The sequence below is a fragment of the Branchiostoma lanceolatum genome, chromosome 13 (assembly GCF_035083965.1).
Source record: "Branchiostoma lanceolatum isolate klBraLanc5 chromosome 13, klBraLanc5.hap2, whole genome shotgun sequence".
NCBI classification, from domain to species: Eukaryota; Metazoa; Chordata; class Leptocardii; order Amphioxiformes; family Branchiostomatidae; genus Branchiostoma; species Branchiostoma lanceolatum.
Window position 1 is genome coordinate 4,140,166 of NC_089734.1, and position 19,196 is coordinate 4,159,361.

Here is a 19,196-nt window from a genome sequence, read left to right on the forward strand (position 1 = left end):
ATTCGCAACATTTAGGTTCTGTGCCATGTAATGAAGCTTTTTCTTCAGATAATGTTCGAAATGGACACCCCACATGACCTCATACACTTGTCTCTAACGTTACCAGGGCAACGATTTTAATACACTTGGTCGGATCAGGTTTACTTTACAGTAGCGTGTCGCTGAGTGAGAACGAATGGGAGATGAAGATGTAAAAACAATGTGTCTTTCTTTTCTGTTTATCTATATCTCCAACTAACGTTATCACTTTCTTCATTTATTCCTAGCTCTAAACAGATGTTTTGATGTGAAAAGATAATGGTAACGTTAACGTTAACTTTTCTGAAGACCCCTTTTCAGAAACACAGCCGTCATCTGTCAGGAAAAACATCGGCTTGATTGAGATTTGTTCTCCAAGCAGATACTGGGTGAAAGAATGAATCGTTATGTTTTCTGATGACTGGGCTGCTCTGAGACGGTCCTTCACTACCCCTCAGTAGCCATCCCCCAACCGTCAGAGAATCACCGGCATCAGTAAACATCACGATCTTTTCCCCAACATCTGCTTAGAACTAGTCTCCAACCAGACCCAATAGATTGCAAAGACCGTATCCAACTGGAAGAAGGTGCTTATAGTGCTTGGGTTGGCTATGAAAACTCCTTTTGCCTGTTGGATACGGTCTTTGCCAACCCGTAGGTCTGCTTGGAGACTAGCTTAGAACTACAACCCTTGAGGATCATTTCCCACGGAAGAAAAGGGGAGGGGCTAGGACACAACAGCAAGCAAGCACATTAATCGCACAACAGCGAGATAATCTTTTTTCGACAATTTGCTAATCGCTAAATTATGCTCGGGACAAAACAGCGACAAAATCGCGTTACACTTTTCTATTTTCACCGGAGGTGCCATCCTGCCAGCATTGTGTTTCGTGTTTTTCGCTAAGCTGACCACACAACGACAAAATATATTCAGTTTATTTCTTAGAAGTGACTTTCGTATCTTTATATCTGTCTGGTGTGAAATGTTGTGGTGATACATATTGATCAAGGGCAGTCTATAAAAAGATAATATCAAGCTCCTTGGCCTAGTACAGACTAGGATAGAATGTATGATATAACACCAATGCCCTTTATTAGTTTATGTAAGAATATAGAAGTTTATTGCAAGTTCATGCCCGTGGGCTAATTGCAAATACATGGTAGAAACATAGGGAAAAACATACATGCGTCAGTAAACTGTGTCTGACTTTGTTGTAACAATAGGCTACTGGTACTAAATACAATTGTTGGCTATATCTAAACTAGCTGGGTTTGACTTCTTTTTTGGAGGCAGTGGAAGATGAAAAGTCCCACTTTTTTTAGTATATGTGGGTCCTGTGATTTCAAGAGAAAGGTAGCTTTTTGTTCGTCCGAGAATGTGTAAAAGTAGGGGTATGTCTAGCCTCCGTTGCAGTCCTTTTCCCCGCAGCATTTTTTTGGGGGGGGGGGGGGGGCGCCGCGTATCTGCTTGGGATCCCGTATCCGCCGTGCCCCTGTGTCCGCTATAGACCCTGTGTCCGCTGCTGCGCGGCGCCCCCCCCCCCCCCCAAAAAAAAATGAAAAAAAAACGCTGCGGGGAAAAGGACTGCAACGGAGGCTACTTCTCAGCATGCCCCCATCCCATCCGTACAGTGTATTGTTCACTCCCGAGTCCCGATAGCCAGGTAACCATACCATCGTCAGCTTTACGGTATCTCTACGGCACTTGGAGCGTTATCCGCTCGGCCTGTTCTTTCGCAGACCGGGGGATTTTCACGTGGTTCGTTTTCCTCACGAACGTAATGATCAATATTGCAATAATCAGAAAGTGCGCTGTCATAAAAAAAGCCATTACGTGTACTTCCATATTAGGACTTGGTCGGTATTAAAAACACCCCTATATTCGTAATGACTTTGAACTATGACAGTAATTAATGAGAATGGCTACCATGCTAGAACCCCGAGCCCTTCGAAAACATGGAAAACGGAACTTCACAATCAGCCCACGCCTTACCGCGTTGAGTACCCCCTTGACATCGCCTATTTCTCACAGGTTACAAGAAACTGATAAGAAGTGGGGGAAACCGAGCGTGTTGGCGCGGTAGCCACCCCCGGGCCACTGGAGGTCAGGTAAGGTCCTTTGATGTGACACCTTACAAGTTGCAGGAAATAGTAGTGCAACACCGATAACCTACCAAACGTGAGCAGGTTGTTTTAACCGTACCGTTGAGTGAAGCTTTGATTGTTTGTTCACCGCCGGATCATGTCGTCAGGTCCTTTGATGTGACACCTTACAAGTTGTTAGGAGGATCAAGATAAGATACAGTATCTATGTCTAATTACCCAGCAGGTGCAGGCAGGCAAAATTTGTAACAAGTCTTGTCCGTGTTGGTTGAACACAGCCTAGAGACAGCCTAGTGTTCAACCAACACGGACAAAAAGACTTATTGAGTTGGTGAAGTGTTTCTTGGTGCTGTGTAAACAACACAATAAACACCACTAAATTGTTGCTTATTCACTCACTCACTCACTCACTCACTCACTCACTCACTCACTCACTCACTCACTCACTCACTCTCTTTCACTCACTCTCATTCACTCACTCACTCTCATCCACTCACTCTCATTCACTCACTCACTCACTCATTGACTTACGCACAAATACACACACTGACTCGCTGACTCACTGACTGACTGACTCACTGACGGACTGACTGACTGACTCACTGACTGACTGACTCACTCACTCACTCACTCACTCACTCACTCACTCACTCACTCATTTAGATGCTAATTATTCTCCAAGCAGAGGTTTCGGTCGAGTGGGGTAGGAGTGCCCGGGATTTTTTACGAAGGGATGGAGACGTAAAAAAATCCCGGACACTCCTACCCCACTCGACCGAAACCTCTGCTTGGAGAATAGATGCTAGTACTGTAGTAACACCCAGGCCACAAAGGTTTGAAGAAGGGACTAGGTTTCTCTTATCAATCAAAGATAACCATCAACATGAAAGTAGGCATTTAATGGCTGGACATAAAACTAATTTGCGCCACATGAGGACATGGTTTGTTCAACCTCTGGCAAGCTGTCAGCTACTCTCAAAGCAGAGGAGTGGGTCCGCCTGTTTTTTGACGTGTTTTAGGCGTTTTTGTCGGGCTTCGCCAACCACGCCTGGAGACATGACTGTTTCTATTGTAGGTAGAGGCCACACGTTCGTTGCTTTCTTTATCTCTTCATATGCATGTTTTCTCCGATAATTCTTGACTACGGGTAGTACCTTTTGCAATATTATCATCCCTCTTGTTTCTTTGGTGTACGCAGACCTAATATTGATTTTGCCTTTCCGCATCTGCTTTGAGATTACGCAGGAGTATCGAGACTAGTGGACGCTGTCTTTGATTGGTGCTCTCCACACGTGTGGGCTGGCGACATGAAGAAAACGTAACAAATTAGAAAGCCCGACAAAAACGCCTAAAACGCGTCAAAAAGTTAAACCAGCAAAAGCCCAACCTCTACTTGGAGAGTACTAGATTGGGACGTACGACACAAAAGCGCCGCCGGCGGACCTTTATAGTACAGCAGCCCAGCCCCTCTCCGGATCCTATCGACCGAACTCACTGAGATCTCCATGCGGTAAAATGAAATATTACAGGAACACTACCCATTCCGACCAATGGCTTTGCGTCAGTATTCCTTGTGTTCTTCAAGTATCACGCATGTTACTTCTCAAAATTCTAACTTCACTAGGGAGGCATCTGATTCACAACATTACCTATATTGCTTTTGAAAATAAAGACACTGTTCAAAATTTCGACTTCTTTAATCAAATGATCAACTTTGGCATACGTCAGTGCTAAACATGCTACAGTTTACAATACCTGCCCTGTACAATATTGTACGTCAGAATATTCCTATAGTAACTACTGGGGTCTCTTTTGTCCACTGCACAAATTTGTGAAAGCAGAAACGATACATACTACACTATCTCCGAAAAACTATATCAAAAGAAGCCAATTGTAGAAATGGTTAGTAGAACATCTCGTCTCTGTTAGCCATTTTCTGTAGTAGCAGCCCAAAACCAAGGGGCACTACTCGTCTGAAGATTCCGATGAGTCTGATAGATCTGGAGAAAAAGAAGAAAGAACAACTAGTTTTCAAACATCTCCTGAAGAAGTGCATTTAAGTATAAATCTATAATTCTACAGTGTTTTAAAACAATTACATGTATTCAATTGTTGTAATAGAAATTTATCATTATAATTTCAAAGCATGGTTTCACAAAAAACATGCATTGGAATCAAACAAACAGTAAATTGAGATATACCATCCAAACTGTCGGCAGTGAGTGTGTGCCCGATTTTGATGAGAGCCTTCTTCAGAGCTTGAAGGGTCGCAGCTTGTCCAGCTTTGCCTTTCCTGTTCCTCCACCGTTTCAGCATCTCTCTACACCTACTGTCGTGGTCACGTTTCCTGTCCTCTATTCCATCGATCTCGTTTTCCTCGAATTTCAACTTCCGTGCCAAGTCGTCCCAATTGGCGCTGACACCACGAACGACCTTGTCGAAATACCTCGACACGTCAACTGGAATAACAGGTAGTTCATATGTGAAAGTACGTAAACATTATTTCAATGGGGATAGTCTGACAAATACAGATGAATTGGCTTGATGCCGTTGAATAAATAGTGTTTCCGTTAATGGTGTATAAGCGCCAAGTTAAAGAAAATCTGTACATAGACTGTACAGCCAAGTAGAGAGGTCTAGAAAATCTGTACATAGACTGCACAGCCAAGTAGAGGGGTCTAACATGTAATATGTAATATGATGCTTTATCACTGCACTGCAATGAAGGTGTACGTAGTTGGAGAGAGATTGTCCAATTAATCTATCATTATGGTACGTCGGCATACACAGTAAGATGTATAAGATTGAATATTTTCCAATGGCATCGATATCTTTGACACAAATCAATTCGAACTCACCATTCTCCTCCTGTCTAGAGCGTCGACGTCCTGCTTCTTGCTTTACGCCAGGTTGTTTTCGTCGCTTCGCAGGTGTCTCCTGGTCGGATGTACTGGCGCTGGTAGCCGACCTTTTCCTCGTGTTCTGTCCTGAGAAAGTACATTTGACACAAGGACACAGTTGGTATTACATGTACATCAATTTACAGTTTTCTTCTGAATTAACCCTTAAAGTTTGCAGAAGAATCTGTGCTTGATTTACAGCTGTAATAAGTTATTTCTCTTCTTCTTATGTAGAGTACTCTACAGCGTTTGTGTCTAACTTTTTAAAATACTCTGTAAATAATGACTGATCTACCTCAAATATCAGATGACTCAGATGACATAATATATGATCTAAGAAACCTACGAAATGTGAACCTAAGTTTTTGGTTATCTTTGTTAACGATTTTAAATATAGCTTAGTCTCGTGCATTTTTTTCCGAATACGCTTCAGTTTTTTGCTGTTTTTTGTTAATTTTGTTTCTTCTAAGTATTTTAGTCTTGCGTTGTGTGTACGCCTCCATGTGTGTCCTGACTCCTGACATGCTTTGTGAACGTTTGTATTGAATTTTGAATATTGTTCCCAGGGCTAACCCTTTGTAATAGCCTTCGGCTAGTTGGGTAGCCCTGGCTGTACTTTTATACAGCCAAATAAATAAAATCGAATCAAATCAAGTGTTTCCTACTTCTTACATCCTTGAATTGAATGATTACATACCCTTCCTTTCATTCTCCGCAATCTTCTCCGCCTGCTCAGCGTAGTCATGTCTGCCGATTTTTCTCAAGATGTTTGCCGCAAGCGAGAGATCGCCAGGTTTCAACTTCCGTTCTTTTTCCATTTGGTTGAAGATCTGGTGAGCGTTAGCTTTTTGAACGAATGTCGCTGCTAAAATCTTCGCACCACTGACATAGTTACGGAGATCCGTAAGTTCTTCATCTACCAGGTTTCGAGAAATCTCCAGGAATAGATCCTGTCGAGGATCGTCCGCCATTTTGCTAATTTTATGGCGCTACATACTGAAACTAACGGAAACCCCTCAGATGAGTCATACCTGCCAACAGCACCAGTCCATTTGACGTCGGTTGGGAGGGGGGGGGGTATTTCAGGATCTCATCAAATATATACTTTTTCCTCACATTTCTTCCACCTATTAAAGAAGAATCCTCTTCACTATGAACGCTACAGCAAGGCATGCCGCGTTACATCCAAATGTGTCTTTGTAGAAATATAAGTGTAGGATAAGACGTCACCCCTACGTGAAAAATATGTTGGTGCGGTCCTATTGTAACTCATATCAATTAAGGTCATAAGGCCAGACAGGTAACGGACTGTAGTTCAAAGGTGGAAGATGGCAGTTGTTAAAGTTACACCTGCCTCGAAGAGTTCACCAAGAAAACCCTACGTATGCGCAATTCTGTACATACGAGATTTCATGTGAGCGTCTTTTGTTCTCCTATCGCCAATATAGAGTTCAGAAGGTCAGAACTGCTAAGATACATTGTTAGGAGCCAGCTATCAAGTTTGCGTTGCGCACCGTTGCTTCCATTGTAAACGACACCATTTGGCCTTTTGTGAAGGTTCGTATCACATGTCAGCCAACAACAAACAGGCGTGGAGCAAGTCCAAATAGACTCCATACACGACATCAGCATTGGTGCTCTACGTTGTTTTCTAGTGTTGTTGCAATCCAAATTAAGACAAAGGCCGAAATTTGGACCCCAAATGTCGACAAGATTCGGACCCCAAATGCCATTTACGAAATTCAGTGCACAGTGGTGGTGGAACAAGCGGTGGTAAGAGAACATGTAAAAAAATACTAAAAAACACGATGTATCTAAAATGTGAAAAAAATTTCAACTATATATGTGACACTTTGTCACTTCCGAGACAAAAGACGTTATGTTAAAAGATAAAGACACTGGTTCAGATTTCCACTTCTTTAATCAAATGCAAGGATCAAATGATCATCATTGGCGTACGTCAGGATCAATATGACATGCTCCACACCATACATAGCAAACAGATGGCTTAATCATGTACATTGCAAAAAATCAAATCGATCTATTGTCTCTTCGTTCGTTATCAGAATTTGCTAGAAATAGTATTGCTATTTTCCACGCTTCCTTTCGAAAAAAGAAAGGCCCAACAAAGTCTTTTACTGCAGATGTACATGACTACATGTATTATTTAAAAAACACAGATCATACAGTCATATCATACTCAGGCATTATTGATATACAGTAGAACAAAGCGGATGAGTGAAAGCTAAAACAATACGTATCACACATCTTCAAACAAACATGTCAAAATTGATTGTATAAAACCGGGGTTTGTAGAATGTCGTTTCACTCCAGCCGTTCTTCGCTTTAGTTGCAGCCCAGGACCAAGGGGCACTACCCTGAAGACTCCGATGAGTCTGATAGATCTGAAAAAAAAAGAATATGACAAATCTTTTCAAGGTTCCTTTGAAGAAGTACATTAAGTATAAATCTACCTGTTCATTATAAAACCTTTTAAAACAATTATACGATTATTGTTCTGCAATTATGTTAAGCTTATCATGATTCTAAAGCATGCTTTCACAAAAAGAGTCGCAACACATTTATTGCAATCAAACAAATGGTGAATTTAATGATGACTTTACCTTCCAAACTGTCGGCAGTAAGCTGGTGTCCGATTTTTATGAGAGCCTTCTTCAGCGCTTGAAGAGTCGCAGCTTTTCCCTTGCCCTTCCTGTTCCTCCACCGTTTCAGCATCTCCCTACACCTGCTGTCCACGTCAGGTTTCTTGTCCTCTATTCCATCGATTTCGTTTTCCTCGAAGTTCAGCTTCCGTGCCAAGTCGTCCCAGTTGGCGCTGACACCACGAACGACTTTGTCGAAATACCTCGACACGTCAACTGGGGCAAATGTAGATAATACAAATGTACCAGATGCTGAAGTATAGTCGACAATGTGAAAATATCTAAGCATGATTTCATTTGTGAAAACCATTGGACTATGTCGTGATGGTCAGATAAATACATGTATAATGATGAAATGGTATAGATAGCCGTGGCAGGAGAACAGACAACTCTACTGTCTCTTTTCAGACTTCATCACCTTCAAGAAGAATAAAGCAATACTCACCTTTCCCTTTGCCTTTCCCTTTGCCTTTCCCTTTGCCTTTCCCTTTGCCTTTCCCCTTTCCTTTTCCACGTGGGCTCGTATTACTGGGTCCTGCTGAATCTGCACATAATACAGTTTTTATTTTTTAGTTTGTTCTTGCACATTCTGCCTTCGAAGGCATTGTCAAAATAATCTATCATTACAGTAGTTCGGTCTGTACAGAAAGACATATAAAGATATTGAATATTTTCCAATAACAAGGGAATCTTTGACATAAATCAACGGCCAAACTTACCTATCTTATCTGGTCTGGAGCGTCCTGCTTCTTGCTTTCCACCAGGCGGTTGTTTTCGTCGCTTCACAGGTGTCTCCTGGCCGGATATGCTGACGCTGGCAGCCGACCTTTTCCTTGTCTCTGGGCCCAAGAAAGGTCATTTGACACAGTAGAAATAAAAACGTAATACGTAGAACGTCTGGATCTAGTCTGTTGTCATTCATACAGGTAAACAACGTTTCCAACACGACGTTAAGAGTGATGTGAATGATGTGAATGTTAATGAAGACAAGTTTGAAGATCCGCTATCTATCCTGTCTTTTATTCCCCTTGACTAAAACGTTTTACACCAGATTGACAAAGAGAAGACGACTAGTTCTAGGTTAGTAACACTGCCTACCTGAAGGCATTCTTGGTTATAACTACAGTTGGCTACAACTGTCTCTTCTAAGGACGTCAACATAAAATGCTCACCTTTTCCTTTCCCGTCTCCTCTTCCACGTGAGCTGGTACCACTGGGCCCAGCCACAGGAGACATTTGCTCTGCTTCTGCGCACAAGATTATGAACTTTTTGTTACTTGCCCATCTCCTGACGACCATTTCTTAAAAAACGATTGCATGTATATCGTAAGGAGAGCCACTAAAACACCAATCATAGTTACTCTTGAAATAGACATTATAAACTAATGAAAATAGATAAGCTGTCTGTGTTGTCTTTGTACAACGAGGCATTAAGTTCGTTATTCCCAATATCACATGTAGACTTGACATGGAAATGATAAAACCTTAAAGGACATTGTAAACAATATACCATGCGTTTTGCAACTCATGAAAAATTACAAAAATTATTGGTATGAAAACTCTCTTGGCAATTTCTTCCTTTTAGCTTTATAAGGAAATTATATGGCTTGTTCACATGTCATATCTTAAAGATGCCTCCCCGTCCTGATAACTCTCAATGGTACACATCTATCACTCATGAAATGAACTTATTTTGTGATTCTGGTTCCTCGCTTTCTGAAAAATGTTACGATCAGGCGGGGACATTCACATCCTGCGGCCTATTCCAGTTTCAAAATGTTTCTTTGTATTCTACCCATAATCATATAGATACTTTGTGTATGGAACTGAAACAGGACTGCGTTGGCGATGCGGACACCAGACAGTTTCTTTAACATTCAAGCAATGAATTTCACTTCTTGTACACTTATCTTAAGACAACTTGTTGGTTAACTGAGATAAATACACAAGTTTCGAACCAAAACCTGTAACTAAGGCACCAGTACCAAAGAGATGATGAAAACGTTTGCATTACTCACGTGACGGTGACGAATCCGGCTGTTAAGGAAGAGACGTGATAAACTTATAAAATCAGTGACACAAAAAATGTTTTGTAGAAAACTATGACTATGATGAAGGTTAGCCATCCAGGGAATACGATACGCCAACTGGCAAATAGCAGTTACTCAAGTAACTGGATATGATTTTTGGAAAATCATATCCAGTTGCTTGAGTAACTGCTATTTGGCGATTAAGTAAAGTCATGAAATACGTTTGTATCAGCATGATATTTCAACAATGCATTCACTTTTACCCACTCAGTTTAGTATCGGTAATAGATTCCATGCTAAATTCTACAGACCAATTTGTATCCACGGTAACCGTCCAAAATAGATCACATGTGTATTTGAGTTTCCAATATACTTAATGCCAGTTTTGTGTGATACAGTGGATGAAATTGATTTTGTTTCTTTAGAAAACAGTTCTCATGCATGGCATAACATTCCTGAAACTTAGTTTAACGTTTCAGTATAAGATAATGTCTTGTCTTACCTGCTGAAACGTCAGGCTACAGACGTCTTGGGTTCCCTTGTTTCTCTTGATTGTTACTGTACCAACGGCATACAGCTCCCTCGACAAGAACAGTTGTATTTGCTGACCCCACGGCGAACGACATTCATCTGCATCCACTACTTTTTCTGACTCGATTTGCTCATGTTCGCGTGAAGCATCTTTAACGTGAACATCAATGGATTCACCGTTGGAGAGGCATACTTGCGATCTATTGTCACCGCAGTGGACAAAACCTCTTCTGTACGAAAATGCCTGTTGTAACACACCGTCCTTGCACAGGACGTGGAACTCTGCATAGGTTGGACTGTTAGCTGGTGTCATGTACGCTGCGAACCAGCACTTCAATTTGCCTTCCTTACTGCGATCAAGGATCTGTGCGACCAAATGCCCCCCTGCAGTCACCACTGCTGCTGTACCTACAACTGGTGCCAACGCTGACGACGATGTGGCTGCGACAGCTGCCGAACTGAACAGCACAAAAGGAATCCAGATCAGTACTATGGTGCTACATTGAGTCAGACTGATCACAAGTTGGTCTTCTGTAACACGGGTTTCAGTTTCGGCAGTTATATCCTTCCAACTGGTGATGTCATCATGATGAAGGATGATACACTTGTGATCCGCCGTGCCAGAGGGTCGCCACGTCTGTACCTCCAACGGCACTTTTCCCGTCAGCTTAGCGCCATGTAGGTTGACGTGGAAAGCAGGAGAAAAAAACACTCTATCCAACATCTCGCGTGAGCAGGCAGCTTCAGCATGTAACCATGGGTAGCCGGAGCTCCAGTGGACACCTCCACTTCTGATCAAGATACCTGGGAAGTCCACAGTTGAGATAGTCACCTCCGTCTTTTGTTGCAGAGCGCCCGCTGGTACAGCAAGTTTGATAAAATGTGGAATCTCAACTGCTCCACCTCCTAGTCCAATGTCAGCCTCTTCAACCATCGGTTGACGAAGGTCGGTTGGTACTCCTGAAAAAGGTAATACAATTTACATTAGACCATTGATTGTTTTGGGATCACATAAATTCGCATGCGTTGGTTTTGGGACTATTTACTTTCATTATATACGATCATGTTATTTTGTATCTTACCTGGCAGTCACTTAAAAACGATATTTATTGCAGGGGGACAATTGCTGTCAACAGTTATCGACAACTTTTTATTAGCAAATTCTATTACTAGCCTACTTTGGTGTGAGTAAGGCGCCGATTTATGTTACTAATGTACGTGTATGGCAGTACGTACTTTCCGTCGTTTTTTAAGTAAGGTATTAGAAAAGTGAAGAAAATAAATCAACTCACCGGGAATGTTTCCAACAACAGCATTCCAGCTGATACCAGCAGTTATCATGTCCTTTTTGAGCATTGTAAGATTATCTAAAACAGTAAAATAAACGTGGAATATTTGTTTTATATTCTGTGCATATCCGTATACATAGTATATCCGAATGTACGCTAGTATATACTGATGTGTCATGCTACACCTATCACAATGCCTGATATCATAGATGGATAGTCGCAAGAGACTTACAAAGTTAGCATGAGACAAACTCACTTACTTATCGACTTATAAACTCTGATAAACGTATCAAATGGAGTCTATAACATTTGACGTTTTGAAGACCTACTCGAAGCCACATATGCATGCTACATTGTCACTCTTTGCTATCTAAGTCCAACATGATCGGACAAAATAAATCATATGATAGCTGGTCTTCTTACCAAGCGGTATATTTTGTGAGGACATGCTGTTTGGGCCGATTCAAAGGCGCATGTTGGTTGTACTTCACTTCAAGTGTACAAGCTACAGACTGTAGAAATCTTTCCAAGTTCGTGATCTTGCACAGAAATGTTTTGTAACTGTAAGCTGACATACGCATCATAGAAATGTTTTAGAAATAGGAGCACTTACCCACTTTGATGTACTGAAGTTCCATCATTGCCTTGAACAAGTCACGTGGCTTTTGTGATTCTTGCATTTCCCGCTTTAGCTGCCGGGATAGGGGGCATACTTGCAGCAGTCGCCGGACGTTTTCCTCATCTAGCTGGTCAGCAAGCTTCTCCATCATTCGAGACTCAGAGTCTAATCAAAGAAAGTCGAGTTTGCTGGTAATTACAGTACCGCCTCCATCTTTTCATCATACGTTATCGAAGACCTACGTACATCATACCTTGAATCTAAACTCGAGACAAAACAAAACACGACCTGCATCTGTCTTGCTTAGTTTCATTGTTAATCAAAATGAATAGTCGTGAGATATTGTGCTGCTAAATGGACAGTTGCTTCATGGTTACGGTGTTTAATGATCCCGTTACGTTCTTGTCTCATGATCATCTGCCGAGGAGGCTTTACTGCAGATTAAATGTACAAAATACATGTGCATGCTTAGGTTTAGGCAAACGATTTCTCGTCTTACCAGGACCTGTCATTTAGAGATAGAGGACTTCTTTCAATAGTATAAAAACATTCCTGTAAAACTGTTTTGAACTGTAAAACTTTTTCATGGTGGTTCTTTCAGATCCACTGATGAATAAACATATGTAAGTCGATTGATTTACTTGATGGTGATGAGTATATAGTGATTTATGGATAGTTCAGATTTATGCTTTTAAGCTAAGATATTTTGTGTAAGCTCATAAATTCCTAAAAGGTTAATGATGACCAACTGAAAAGCTGGTCACTATTAGTCTATTAGGAATTTTATTGGAATTATTTGTCAATTGTACATTGTTATCATTGTGTCCTATCAGTATGTTAGTTAACGTAGAAATATATTGCTGACACATAATACTCTTACTTTTTAAAAAATGGTAATGTTGTCATGATGATATAGTCATAGTTAATGTATACAGTCACAAACATGAAAAGTTAATGTATACAGTCACAAACATAACTTACAATCAAGACTTGTGTAGTGATACCCAATTCTACTTATGATATGCGCTGTTAGATTGGCCTATATTCTAAATTCGTGTAAAATAATAAAGAATTCAAGGGCTCCTTACTAAACCATAGTTATTTTCTTCATTATCATCTTATGTAATTCAATTTAACTTTGACGATTTAGTATACATAATTAATGCTAATTTGATGTATATGACGTCATTTTATGACGTCATTTTGACGCCGTTGCGGTTGCCATTGACAGCAGAAGTCTTTTATATCAACCAGACACCTTTATTTAGAATTTTTTTAATACCTGTGAGTTTTAGGGGACTACCCTATTTTAGACGGGTTAGGCCATGGCCAGTAGTATACAACCACATAAGTCATAATGATGTCATATTACGCCATAATGACACATAAGTCAAGAAAGAAAACTTTTGTAAAGAAACATAGTTTCTTAAAGAATTATGCTTAGGAATTTCGTATTATTTTGATAATCTCCTACTATTTATTAATTAAACAACAGATATATCGTACTTCTTCCGCCAAACGTATGAGAAATAAAGTGACGTATTTATTGGCCTTTTCCTACCCGGATGGTGTTCTTGCATAGACTCGCCCATACTTCTTTCTCTCGCCTGCCCTGAGGTTTTCTGGTCATTTTCATCGGAAGATTCCCATGAGTCTGATGGATCTGAAAAAAAGAAAAGACCAACTATTTTCAAAGCATTTTCTGAGGTAGCTCATTTAAGTATAGATCGATCATTTTATAACATATAAATTATTTCCGCACTGTAAAAATACTCGTCCTATATACTACATAATGTTTTGTAAAGCAGATCAGTCCCCTAGAAATATGGCAATGTATATTGCAAAGAAATATTGCAAAAAAAAGGTTTTATAAGCTGTAATTTACATAATTGTTACGTAAAGTTATCATAATCATTTTAGCACATGCTTTCACGAAATAGCGGCAATACGTCCATTGCAATCAAACAAAGGGCATAAGTACCTTCGAGACTGTCGGCAGTGAGCCTGTGGCCTATTAAAGTGAGAGCCATCTTCAGAAGTGCAAGAGTTGCAGCGGATCCCTCCCGGTTTCTCCACCGTTTCAGCATCTCCCTACATCTTCTGTCGTTGTCATGTTCCGTGGTCTGTATTTCTCTTATCTCGTGTCTGTTGAATCCCAGCTCCCGTGCCAAGTCGTCCCAATTGGCGCTGTTCTTATCAACGACTTTTTCGAAATACCTCGACACGTCAACTAGGACAACAACAAATCATACAGAAGGCCGTTACTTAATATAGGAGCCACTGATGCTAATACATTCAACGTGTGTTGAGAAGATCAATGATGTATAAAAAGACAATATTCATAAAGCAACCAATGGCGAGAGATTGATGCACTGAACATATTCAAACAATATTTCTTCATGCCTACTGTGCCTACAGGGAGATCTATCATGTGTAGAGATCGTGTACAATTTGAATCAGCCCATATAGAGAGAGGCATTTTGATATATGTACAGTTTTAGTATCCTACAATGATTGGGTCAGGGAAATGTTTAATTAGACCGTAATTGAACCTCCCTTGCACTGCCCTTTACCTCTGACGGAGTTCCAATGGTGTGGTCAGCTTGAAATCAAGCAAGTCAGTCGCTCATGGAAATTTGAAGAACACACTGAGATATGTCAGTCTCAAGAGGATATGTGCCTTTACATTTGTGCCAAATTTCAACTCATTTGATGAAAAGCCTGTTATGAAGCCACTTGCAAAACTTAATGACTCACCCTCGTAAGTCTACATGAAAAAAGGACACACATTTTCTGTGTCGCCGTGCTTACAACGAGTCAAATGTCCATGATTAAGATCAAGTATGGTCGGAGGAAGCTGCAAGCGTCCCTTACATTTCTATTTGAAGATCATTGCCAACCTATAATCAAAAGTCTTGAAAATGGAGTGCGACGGGTGACCTACGGACAAGGAAGTCCGCAGAAATTTGATCGGAAACCCAACAAGAATCAGAAATAAATAATTCATCTTTAGATTAAACTTTTTTTAAATTAGAGGAATATTCTATAAATCCTAGCTTCCCGTCTTGGTCTTTTTGCCGAGACGCATCAGCTATATACATATAGTATCAAAACGAATGTGGAAGGGGTAGGAAATGTTATACATTGTTTTATCATCAGTTATGAAAGATGGATTTGATAACAAAATGCATCTGCTGTATAACCTAGACAACTTGTTGATTTCGCAAGCCGATAAATATTACCTCGCATTTGTGGTCTTTCCCTTGGAGCGCTGGACCGTTTGTGTTCTGCAAAAACAAATATGTATTAATTCTGTGAAATTTGAGGATATAATTGAGTAAACACGAAGGAGTTTAGGAACAGCAAAGGTGGGAATAGAACTGTTGGCTTGCATTACCCTCGCCGTTGACGTCTGTTATTCCTTATAGCTATCGTAGATATATTTGTTGACCTGGTGTAGAGAAGTCGTATTTCTATTGTATAGATCAGACATCAAATATATTTTTAGCCAGTTTTCACGGAATGAAAATGACAAAAACTAATTTGAAAGGCGTAATATCGATTTAACACCTGGTAGAACTCATAATCATCATCATCGAACTCCTCAGCTGCCTTTTTGCTTCCAGTGTTCCAATGTGCCGGAATGGACGAACTTAAACGATGGAGTTCCAATTGCAGTAATTGTGAGCTACATATACCTGAGCAAGTAACTATATAGCACTTATCTCAAGCACTTTTATTACATTGACAACGTTTTTCTGTTAGGACAACGAAATATATTTAGTAGAATTTTTTACCCAGCTCGTCTGCAACGTGTTGATGGTCCGTTAACCCCAGACTTTCTACGAACACCTCGGGGGTACATGTCCCCTTCGCAAGCAAGAGATCCAGTAGAGCCTCGGTCCTGCCTTCGGTGGTTGTTTTGCTCATGATGACCTGCTTGTCCGAAATGTCCAGCAAGCGCCTCTGGATGAAGTGGGGAATCAGTTTCTCAACTTGCAATCTCTTCCTTAGCCGGACGTAGTTGTAAAAGATGAACTCCTGTATGGTTTCTGTCGAGTTACAGACAAATGAGAATAGCTTAAAGCTTAAGTCTACATGAAAAAAGGACACAAATTTTCTTTGTCGCCGTGCTTACAACGAGTGACATGACCAGGATTAAGATTAAGAATGGTCGGAGGAAGCTGCTAGCGTCCCTTACATTTCCTATTTGAAGATCATTGCCAACCTACAATCAAAAGCCTTGAAAATGGAGCACTGATGAAGCTGTCCTACAGACAAGAATGTCCGCAGAAAATTGATCGGAAACCCAACAAAAGTCAGAAATAAACAATTCATTTTTAAATTCAACTTTTTTGTTTAATTAGACGAATATTTCATAAATCCTACCTTCCCATCTTAGTCCTTTTGCCAAGAAGCTGGATTCGCTCAGTTCTGCAAAATTGGAAACGAAACAAAAAAAACACACTGAGTAAACAAGCGGGATTTAAAGATCGCCAAACAATAGACAGACATTGACAAATTGTTAATTGTTGATTAATTATCAAATGGACATGGATATCTATGACTTAAGGATGTGACTTCTCTTCAATCCATCCACGTTTAAAATATGAGCAGTAACCCAACACCAACGTTATCACTTACCAAGCGTTTGGGTAGCCATTTTGTTTGTACGTCACTATTGTGTGTCCTCGTCTGACACAAATAAGCGGTTTCAAACCATGTTAGCAGGAGCTTAAACCGCAACATAAGCCTAGAGCCATTTATAACAATGTACATGTCTTCGTACTCTGGATAAAGACGACCGAGCACATGTGGCAGTGTCCAATGACGTGTAGTTGTGTACCTGGGCTAGAATTTGACCTCTGAAACCCAATCCAACGCTTTGTGCAATGTACGGCACATGTTCAGCCCACAGTACGAGGACATTGTGCTTGATAGTTCATAAATGCTTCATCAAGTCATAACATTTTTCATACTATTATGGTCGATATGTATCTCGAGAAATCGAAACTTATCCCATGGGGTGACAACAGGTACTATCATAGCTTCCAAACTAGTGAATTTGACATAGATTCGTGCATGATTAACTAGCCCTATAGGAACGTCTTGACAACAGACAATATCGTTACCCCGTTTTTTTTCACAATTATGTTACCCAAAATCATTTTTCTCCCTCCCATGGCCCATACCCTTAGAAATGTCACAAGTACAGAACATTCTATATTTGATTGCACTGACCATTTAAAGTCATTTCCTTACATAGCACGGTGGTTGTATGGATCATTAATGTCCATTATCTGTTTGTCTTAAGCTATCGATCATTGAATGGTAATCACAACATACCTCTCCTTTCATCTTTAGCAATCTTCTCCACCTGCTCAGCGTTGTCATGTCTGCCGATTTTTCTCAACAAGTCTGCTAGAAGCGAGAGCTCGCCAGGCTTCAACTTCTGTTCTTTCTCAAGTTGGTTGAAGATCTGGTAAGCGTCGGCTTTTTGAACGAAACTCGCGGGTAAAAGCCTTGCTCCGCTGACATAGTTTCGAAGATCTCTAATTTCTTCATCTTCCAGGTTTCGAGAAATCTCCAGGTACAGATCCTGGCGAGGAACTTGATATGTTAACACACCTTTTCGTTCATTCTCAGCAATCTTCTCCGCCTGCTCAGCGTAGTCATGTCTGCCGATTTTTCTCAACAAGTCTACCAGAAGCGAGAGATCGCCAGGCTTCAACTTCCGTTCTTTCTCAAGTTGGTTGAAGATCTGGTGTGCGTCGGCTTTTTGAGCAAACCCTGCTGGTAGAATATTCGCACCGCTGACATAGATACGGAGATCCGTAAGTTCTTCATCTACCAGGTTTCGAGAAATCTCCAGGTACAAATCCTGACGAGGATTGTCCGCCATTTGGAAAAGTTTATGGCGCTACACCTGCCGAAACTAACGGAAATCCCCTGTCATATTTGCAAAGAGCGCCAGTGTAACTGACGCTGGTTGGGAGGGGGTCATTTCGGTATCTAATTCATCATATCCGTCTTCCTCTGTAACCAGTGTTGCATTTCGTCCACTTGAGTGCTTGCTACCAGTCTTATTGTGAATACTACCGCACGAAATGCCATAATGTATCAAAATGCAAAACATATTTGTAGAAATGTAAGTGTTGGATGAGACGTCACCCCTAGAATGTCTTGGTGCGGTCCTATGACCCAAGGTCATATCAGACAGGTAGATCAAGGCAGAAGTTCAAAGGTGAAAGGTGGCTTTACAGCTGGCTCTGGTAGATCGTACCTCTACCAAATCACCAATGTGATGATCGAAAGAAATAAATGAAAGAAATCCTATAACTAAGTTCTACACATATACGAGTGCGTTCAGTTAGGTCTAATCGCACTATAGAGTAGCGCATGGTGCTGCGAAACTGTTGGGAGGGGGTGGCGGCGATCAAGGTCAAGTCTTAAAGTAATTACACACCGTTGTTTTCATTGTAAACAGGACCGTTCAAATGATATCCTCCGTTGCAGACTTCTTCCGCCCTTTCAAGTTACAGTTTTATTATTACATTTTTTTCGTCATACTGGCCGAGAAGCGAGACGAAAAAAATGTAATGATAAAACTGTAGCTTGAAAAAGAAAACAGCCGCCTGTAACGGAGGCTATCATTTGTTATCTGCGCTGGTCTTTTGTAAAGGTTCGTTTCATATATCTGCCCACAACAAACAGGTACGTAGTACGTCCAAATAGACTTGGTGTTGTTGCAATCCAAATAAAGGCAAAGTCCAAATAGCCGACATTCTATGCGAGAGGGAAAGGAAGGAGTAAAGAGAAGGTGTAGGAGATGGTAACCGGTTGTCAGTAGACCACATAGTGAGTAGGACATGTGTTATGAATTATCCCCGAATAAAGGATGGGGGGACCCACGTGTCCCCTATCATTATTGACCAGACATCCAGAGTGTGAGCATCTATACTTTCCTACACTGGTGGCAGCGGTGGGATACGAACCCACGCCATCGAAATGACTGGTGGCCGTAGGTTTATTAACCAGGGACA

General features: G+C 40.9%; 3 protein-coding genes and 1 long non-coding RNA gene across 4 annotated transcripts; all 4 read right to left on the reverse strand.

Moving 5' to 3' along the window:
• Positions 1 to 3,799: 3,799 nt before the first annotated feature.
• On the reverse strand, positions 3,800 to 6,022 carry LOC136447966 (FAS-associated death domain protein-like). The gene is made up of 4 exons (XM_066447114.1): positions 5,719 to 6,022; positions 4,980 to 5,108; positions 4,323 to 4,580; positions 3,800 to 4,121 (listed from the first exon to the last, which is right to left on the reverse strand). Exons 1-4 carry the CDS (start codon positions 5,990 to 5,992, stop codon positions 4,087 to 4,089), a joined length of 696 nt encoding a protein of 231 aa, XP_066303211.1. The 5' UTR covers positions 5,993 to 6,022; the 3' UTR covers positions 3,800 to 4,086.
• A 1,372-nt stretch (positions 6,023 to 7,394) lies between these two features.
• Positions 7,395 to 8,289, reverse strand: LOC136447144 (FAS-associated death domain protein-like). Its single transcript, XM_066445840.1, has 3 exons — positions 8,271 to 8,289; positions 7,646 to 7,900; positions 7,395 to 7,426 (listed from the first exon to the last, which is right to left on the reverse strand). The coding sequence occupies exons 1-3, from the start codon at positions 8,287 to 8,289 to the stop codon at positions 7,395 to 7,397; spliced, it is 306 nt and encodes a 101-aa protein (XP_066301937.1).
• Positions 8,290 to 8,426: 137 nt separating this feature from the next.
• LOC136447603 (uncharacterized) lies at positions 8,427 to 9,724 on the reverse strand. The gene is made up of 3 exons (XR_010757762.1): positions 9,703 to 9,724; positions 8,857 to 8,931; positions 8,427 to 8,523 (listed from the first exon to the last, which is right to left on the reverse strand). It is a non-coding gene; the product is annotated as an uncharacterized lncRNA (long non-coding RNA).
• A 465-nt stretch (positions 9,725 to 10,189) lies between these two features.
• LOC136447145 (uncharacterized) lies at positions 10,190 to 18,055 on the reverse strand. The gene is made up of 6 exons (XM_066445841.1): positions 17,500 to 18,055; positions 16,543 to 16,587; positions 15,951 to 16,205; positions 12,148 to 12,318; positions 11,538 to 11,612; positions 10,190 to 11,205 (listed from the first exon to the last, which is right to left on the reverse strand). The coding sequence occupies exons 1-6, from the start codon at positions 18,053 to 18,055 to the stop codon at positions 10,190 to 10,192; spliced, it is 2,118 nt and encodes a 705-aa protein (XP_066301938.1).
• Positions 18,056 to 19,196: the final 1,141 nt, after the last annotated feature.

Excerpts from the sequence above, each read along its gene's own strand:
- LOC136447145 (XM_066445841.1), bottom strand. The coding sequence starts at position 18,055 with ATGGCGGACAATCCTCGTCAGGATTTGTACCTGGAGATTTCTCGAAAC. Across the intron at positions 16,588-17,499 it reads TGCTAAAGATGAAAGGAGAG|AACTGAGCGAATCCAGCTTC; the intron begins GTATGTTGTGAT and ends CCAATTTTGCAG. Across the intron at positions 11,613-12,147 it reads ACTTCAGTACATCAAAGTGG|ATAATCTTACAATGCTCAAA; the intron begins GTAAGTGCTCCT and ends TTACTGTTTTAG.
- LOC136447144 (XM_066445840.1), bottom strand. Across the intron at positions 7,427-7,645 it reads TACTGCCGACAGTTTGGAAG|ATCTATCAGACTCATCGGAG; the intron begins GTAAAGTCATCA and ends TTTTTTTTTCAG.
- LOC136447966 (XM_066447114.1), bottom strand. The coding sequence starts at position 5,992 with ATGGCGGACGATCCTCGACAGGATCTATTCCTGGAGATTTCTCGAAAC. Across the intron at positions 5,109-5,718 it reads TGCGGAGAATGAAAGGAAGG|GACAGAACACGAGGAAAAGG; the intron begins GTATGTAATCAT and ends GTACTTTCTCAG. Across the intron at positions 4,581-4,979 it reads CTCTAGACAGGAGGAGAATG|TTGACGTGTCGAGGTATTTC; the intron begins GTGAGTTCGAAT and ends CTGTTATTCCAG.